This window comes from Triticum aestivum, chromosome 2D (genome assembly GCF_018294505.1).
Source record: "Triticum aestivum cultivar Chinese Spring chromosome 2D, IWGSC CS RefSeq v2.1, whole genome shotgun sequence".
NCBI classification, from domain to species: Eukaryota; Viridiplantae; Streptophyta; class Magnoliopsida; order Poales; family Poaceae; genus Triticum; species Triticum aestivum.
Window position 1 is genome coordinate 192,768,387 of NC_057799.1, and position 7,087 is coordinate 192,775,473.

The window sequence follows — 7,087 nt, forward strand, 5'->3', positions numbered from 1 at the left end:
CTGCTCTTAAGTTCGTTAGAAAGGGATCGGCGGGGGCGTCGGCCTGCGCTCGCGTCCGTGGGAAGAGGATCAGCGGCCTACATGGGGAAGCAGAGGAGCAGCGGCAGGGGCGGCGTCCTGCAATTGCCTCCGTCGGAGGAGCGGCGAGGACGGCGGCCTGCTCTCGCGTACGGTAGAAGTGGATCGGCCGGGGCGGCGACCTGCTCTCAGATGCGCCGGATGAGGGTTGGTTGTCTTCGTGTTTTCCGCGGCCCTCGCGCCCCTCATCAGGAAGCCAGGACGTGTTTGTTTCCTTTTATGATTCCACCTTTTTTTCCTACTTGTGCGGGTGTGGGAGGACATCGGTTCGGCAGAGTAATCGTCCGCCAGGGAAAATTGATAAACGCACTCTTGGCTGATGGTTAGTGTAATCTGAACGGTTAGATGAAATTAAATGACTTTGAACGCGAGGCTGTAATTGGTCAGGTTGTTATGTGTAGATTAGGCTGAGTGCGTTTAGCGATGAATATGTTTGCTTGTTTAATAGTAGTATAGATGCACACTCGTGCATATTCGAGAAAAAAAAATAGTTTTGTCCCTGGTTATGGAAGAAACGAGTCTCCCGGTTCCACATATATTTGGTAATGAATCATAATCGAAACCATTGTGACACTAGTTAAGACATTCGTGGTAGGTCAGTGAAATATGCCCAACATTCATTGAAAAAAAAACTCGGCACTGTACGAAAATCTGGATGGAACTTGATATATGCAAACTGTTCAACAGGGGCAATGTTAGACTTACGTAGACTAACTACGCATGTTTACATAAAATCCAATGTGAAGGATTGGGAGGGGGGGGGGGGGGGGGGGGGGGGGTATGTTTTAGATTACATTAGAAGGTTCCGTAGACTTGCCTGGGGCCTTCGTAGGTGTAGGATTATGGGTTCTGTTAAGAATTAATTAGATATAGTTAATTATGGATAATCTCCACCTTGTAAACCGACAGACGGTTAGCCTTTTCTAACCGTCGTGTCTCTCCTCGCTCCCTCCCGATTGGATATGTCCATTCGTTCGCGTCCCTTCAGGGATATATAATGTACAGAGATCATCAATGAAAGGAATAGAGATTCATTTGTCTTCCTTGTTTCACATCACGTTATCAGCACATGATAGACTCTACCACGAGAGCGAATTGGGCGACGCTTGATTCCTTCGATCACGCACACCGGCGGAGCAATTTCATCGGCCAGGCAAGACGGGCGGCGCTCGGGCCTATCCCGGCGACCTCCGGCGTGGCTGCCCGCGACGTCGGGCCCTTAGGAACAGCCGCGGCATCTCCTGGCGCGTGGCACGCGATACGCTACAACGGCACCCTTCGGTGCGGCGCGCTGCAGCGGGAAACCGCAAGCAGTCAACCCCGGCGCCCGGCGCGGATGGCGACATCTCTGCGGCGGCAGGGACGACCGTACACGGCGGTGGGTCTGCACGCCAGTGCGATGAGCAACGAGATCGGGAACGCAGCCCTACAGATTGCATCGAACGCGGCTGTACACCGGCCTTTGACGGCAAAGGCGAGGATGCTTTGGCATGCATGCATCTGTAAAAAGGAAAACTGGATCAGGAAATTATCCATTTGATTTCGCCTTCCTACTATCAAATTACAGATCTAATGAATGGTTTTGTTTTCTGCATATGCAAATCACTTTATAAGAGCATGCACACATGGAGATGGATCGATTGCTGCCCAAACAGATCAGGGCAAAATGAGAGAGAACAGAGACGGATCTCCATCGATCCAAGGATTGAAGTCAAATAAACAACCCAAGGATGCAAAGGGAAGAAGGTACAATTGTTCTTTATTTTACCTTGCACTGGAAGATGAGGCCGTTGCACCTGTCAGGCACAGCCCTCGGCCTATCTTCTCGTAGAGCGGCGACGGAGGAGCGCAGTGGCCTTCAGCCGGTCCTCGAATTCGACTCCATGAGGCAACGCCATAGGGAGCAGATGCGCATGCAGAGGCGTTCTCGGGCCACAGCCCTCGGCTCCGCGAGGTCGCTCCGCTCACGCGGCTCCCCTCAGAACGATTGCGACACCGGCGCTCGACCGGCTTCGGTAATGGCGACAGCTCAACGCTCCTCCCACGCGTGGCCGGCTGCGACGGCGCACGACATAACGGTCCGGCAGACGACCTTGTTCCGGAGGATGCGCGGCTTCCGGCAGCATGGTCGGCGGTGGAAGCACAAGGGCGGCCGTCGTTTGGATCGGGATTGGGGGCAGTTGGTCCCGTTGCCTCTCCCTTATCCGAATCTGGGGCGGTGCGGGACTGTGGGCCGGCCGTATGGTTGAACGGTCTAAGGCCCATCTCTGTCCAGAGAAAGAAAAAAGGGGGAGAGAAACGAGAAAAAAGGAAGATGTGGGCAGTGCCCACTGCTTTGGGTTGTATAGATTCTGCCCAGGACTTTTTTTTTTCCTATTCTGTTTTAGCTTTCAGCTATGCAGTTTTAGAATGAATATGTATTTGCAGTAATTTATCATATATTGCTGTATTGTAAAGCACATTAGTATATCAACATATATGTTCCGGCAATGTGTAAATTGCTATATGTTGATCGATGACAAGCCTTTTTACAATATAATTAATTTACCTGGGAGTAAAATAATTATGCATGATGATTTCATGCAGGATATATTGAACATATCCAAGAAAGAATTTGCTGAGATTGCCATTAATGGCATCTAATTTTTGGCTTGGCCATGGATGTCAAGACTAACTTGAAGACCCAGAGTCTCGGTTCCACCATAATCACATTGGTTAAGTGGGCTCCGTGCTATAGTTGATATAGCAAAGTATGTTGTTTTACACTTCATCTGACACTGCCTGCACCAGGTTTTCAAAATAGAGTGTGTGATGAAGGAGAATTCTCCAACACTCTGGAACTTCTTAAATGGAGTGATATGACCAGCAGAGGGTGGTAATTATACATGAAGTGTATATGAAATGGACACTTGTCTGATTTCATGACTTTGAGTCAGTGGCGACATACAACTCTAATGTGCATCAAATCAGCTGAGAGTTGAGATTCTGCAATTGTGCGGTTTCAGATGCCAATCTCATCGATGAAATGTGTTCCACTTTTAATCCTTTTATGAGGATTTTGACTGAATTGTTTTGTCAATGGTGAAGGAAAGTGGAGACATGATGAGAAGCAGAATATGAATGGAGTAGTCATTTCTTGGAGAATGACAAGGTCAGTAGCCTCGGTTGCTACACATGTGGTTATACGACTCACAATGCAAGGAAATGTGATACTTCCATGCATTTGGTGGATTTGTACATCCATCAATTGTCTAAGGGCAAGAGGCCCATGGGAACAAGTGTAAATCTTACTTCACTTGCAATAACAATGATTTCCCAATGGTTGAAAGTTCCCAGATGTTCCTCGGAACATGGGCAACTAGGATCATGCTCAGCAAAATGAAGGTCCACTATTGAGTATCGATGACATGTTAGTGGACTTCAATTTTATTGACATATATGGAGACCAGATTCAGTCTCTTTTGTCATGCATTGTAATGATGTCTATAGACATATTACATGCTATAAAATGAATTATGTCCATCAACATAATATGATAGCTATGTCATCAAACATGATGCTTGTGGTATGTCCTCTGACATATATAGTTTATGATGTATGTATTATTTCCATATGAGTTCAATCATATGTTGAAATTGGTTTCTTTCTCTTTAGAAACTTAACGAAATAATCCTACTGAGAAGGAAATGTGTTAAGTGGAAACTGGGTCTACTAACATGATATTTTGGCAGATTAAGTGTTTCCATTGCAAGCTCTTGATAAGAGTAATGGAAGTGTCATGACAATTGTGGTCGTGATACGGTAATTGCTAGTTCTGGTCAAGCCACAATTACACTCCCTATGGGTACTACATGGTAATCATAGGTGCATTGATGTATCTAGATTCTACTCGTACCTTGCTGAGTTTTAAGGATATCCGCAATGGTTTCTATGTTGAAACCCATAAAGCGAGTGAGGTTGGAAGCCTACTCATGACTCAGCAAAAGGGATTTGAATGAAATCCTAGACTAAATGTCTTCTCTATCTTTTGGATTGTACTATACATACATTAAATTAGATACGCATTTGGCGTATAAGATAATTTTCTAGAGTCTTGATAAGTTCAAGATATGGCAATATTGCCTGGGTCTCCCTAGTATTGGGATGATGAGAAAATTATTGACGGTCCAGTTGGACACAAATCTAACGGTGTGAATTTTCTAAATTCATTGAATTGTGTATGCACGATGTGTGCAAACCGGGAAACTGATCACAAGGCCATCTTATCTCATGAAAGAGGATGGGCCACTAGATTTCCTTGGATAGGAGATATATATGTGATCCAATTCAACCGTTATATGGGATATTCACATATTTTATAGTGCTTTTGGATGCATCAGTGAGATGGTCCAATGTGTGTCTTATTATAAGGGACCATGCTTTTACATAGTTGATTGCTCATATCATTAATTTGAGAGCAAATCAATCCTAGCACGGGATAAAATCCATCAGAATGGATAATGCTGCGAAATTTAGTTCGTGAGCATTTGATGATTACTGCCTAGATTGAGGCATAACTGTGGAGCATATTGGTACTTTGTGTACATACCCAGATTGGTCTTGCGGAATCACTTGTCAAGAGGATAAGTTGATAACAAGATTGCTCCTACAGAATTGTAATCTCCTAACATCTAGTTGGGGACATTGTAGTTGTACGTACTGCATATACAAATTCGACGAGCTGCATATTTTATGGTCTCCCCGTTGCAGTTAGTACGTGGAAATGAGTAAGTATTTCCCATCTGTGATAATTCGGTTGTGTTGGATACATACCGAGTTCACCACCGCAGTGTACATATATGGGCCCTCATAGAGAAATGGGGATCTATGTGAGGTACAATTCTCCGTCAGTCATAAAAGTACCTGAAGTCCTTAAAAGGGGACTTGTTTATGGCCCGGTACACTGGTTGTATTTTCATGAGGACATTTTTCCGGCATTAGGGGGAGATAATAACCACATTAAATGCCAGGAAAATGGAATGAGATGTGAATAGACATCTAGTCCTTAGGTCCACGTATGAATGAGTCTGAACTGGAGGTTCAGAAGATTATCAATTTGCAAAGTATCGCAAATAATCTGCCAGTTGCATTTACTATGTATATAGGTGTCACAAAGTAAAATGTTCCCATAGTGAATGTGTCAGAAAGAGTGGATGTGACCCATAGGTCCACTCGGCCACCGATGAGGGGGAGGAATCTGGACACAAGAGGACAAGGCTTTATGGAAGCGTCCAAGGGGAATGAGGAATCCTCAAACAGTAAATGCAGGTCAACTTCATGTTGATATTCAACCAAGGGTTGAAGGACACCTGAAGGATGTTGGACACATCCAGGACCCATCACGAGTTTGCACACAATTTTTTGTGATGGGACATCGGAAGACCTTGACTCAACTATTGCGGGAAATCACAAAGAGTCAAAAGGTAATGACGAAATCTCCACTATGGATATGGATTCGGGAGAATCATATAATAAAGACTACATTATTGTAACGCTCACGATGCGGCTATATCTCCCACGTGTCGAGGCACGACTTAGAGGCATAACCGCATTGTGGCTTGTCGCAAGAAGGGTCATCTTCACACAATCCCATGTAATGAACAAGAATGGGATAAAGAGAGTTGGCTTACAATCGCCACTTCACACAATACATAAATAAATCATACATCAATCAGAGTACACGCATAGGTCCGACTACACAACCAAAATAAAAGAAGACAACCCCAAATGCTAGATCCCCGATCGTCCCAACTGGGCACCACTACTGATCAACATGAAAAGAAACATAGTAACGACCAAGGTCCTCATCGAGCTCCCACTTGAGCTCGGTTGCGTCACCTGCACTGGTATCGTCGGCACCTGCAACTGTTTTGGAAGTATCTGGTGAGTCACGAGGACTCAGCAATCTCACACCGGTGAGATCAAGACTATTTAAAGCTTATAGGAAGGAAAGGGTCGTGAGGTGGAGCTGCAGCAAGCACTAGCATGTATGGTGGCTAACATACGCAAATAAGAGCGAGAAGAGGAGCAACGGAACGGTCGTCAACTAGTAATGATCAAGAAGTGATCCTGAACTCCTACTTACGTCAAAACATAACCCAAAAACCGTGTTCACTTCCCGGACTCCGCCGAAAAGAGACCATCACGGCTACACACACGGTTGATGTATTTTAATTTAGTCAAGTGTCAAGTTCTCTACAACGGGATATTAACAAATTCCCATCTGCCACATAACCGCGGGCACACTCAGAGGAGCACTGGCCCCGGGGGGGGTTAAAATAAGATGACCCTTGAGTCTGCAGAACCCAAGGGAAAAAGGCTTAGGTGGCAAATGTTAAAACCAAGGTTGGGCCTTGCTGGAGGAGTTTTATTCAAGGCGAACTGTTAAGGGGTCCCATAAATCACCCAACCGCGTAAGGAACGCAAAATCAAGGAACATAACACCGGTATGACGGAAACTAGGGCGGCAAGAGTGGAACAAAACACCAGGCATAAGGCTGAGCCTTCCACCCTTTACCAAGTATATAGATGCATTATTTAAATAAGAGATATTGTGATATCCCAACATATTCATGTTCCAACATGGAACAAACTTCATCTTCACCTGCAACTAGCAACGCTATAAGAGGGGCTGATCAAAAGCGGTAACATAGCCAAACAACAGTTTGCTAGGAAAGGTGGGTTAGAGGCTTGACATGGCAATATGGGAGGCATGATATAGCAAGTGGTAGGTAGCGCAGCATAGCAATAGAACGAACAACTAGCAAAGCAAAGATAGAAGTGATTTCGAGGGTATGGTCATCTTGCCTGAAATCCCGCTAGGAAGAAGAACGAGTCCATGAAGAAGACAAACGGACGTAGTCGAACGAATCCTCACAACTCCGGAATGAAACCGAAGCTAACGAGAGAAGCAAACCAGAAAGAAGCAAACAACATAGTAAACAACCACCATATACACATGGCATGATGC

At 45.2% G+C, this 7,087-nt stretch overlaps 1 protein-coding gene across 1 annotated transcript; it reads right to left on the reverse strand.

Moving 5' to 3' along the window:
- Positions 1-1,089: 1,089 nt before the first annotated feature.
- Positions 1,090-2,370, reverse strand: LOC123052512 (uncharacterized). The gene is made up of 2 exons (XM_044475721.1): positions 1,847-2,370; positions 1,090-1,578 (listed from the first exon to the last, which is right to left on the reverse strand). The coding sequence occupies exons 1-2, from the start codon at positions 2,341-2,343 to the stop codon at positions 1,254-1,256; spliced, it is 822 nt and encodes a 273-aa protein (XP_044331656.1). The 5' UTR covers positions 2,344-2,370; the 3' UTR covers positions 1,090-1,253.
- Between the last annotated feature and the right edge of the window lie 4,717 nt (positions 2,371-7,087).

Bases quoted from the DNA above. Each gene is read 5' to 3' on its own strand.
- LOC123052512 (XM_044475721.1), bottom strand. From the start codon at position 2,343: ATGGGCCTTAGACCGTTCAACCATACGGCCGGCCCACAGTCCCGCACC. The intron at 1,579-1,846 runs GTAAAATAAAGA...TCCTTTTTACAG, and splicing joins GCCTCATCTTCCAGTGCAAG to ATGCATGCATGCCAAAGCAT.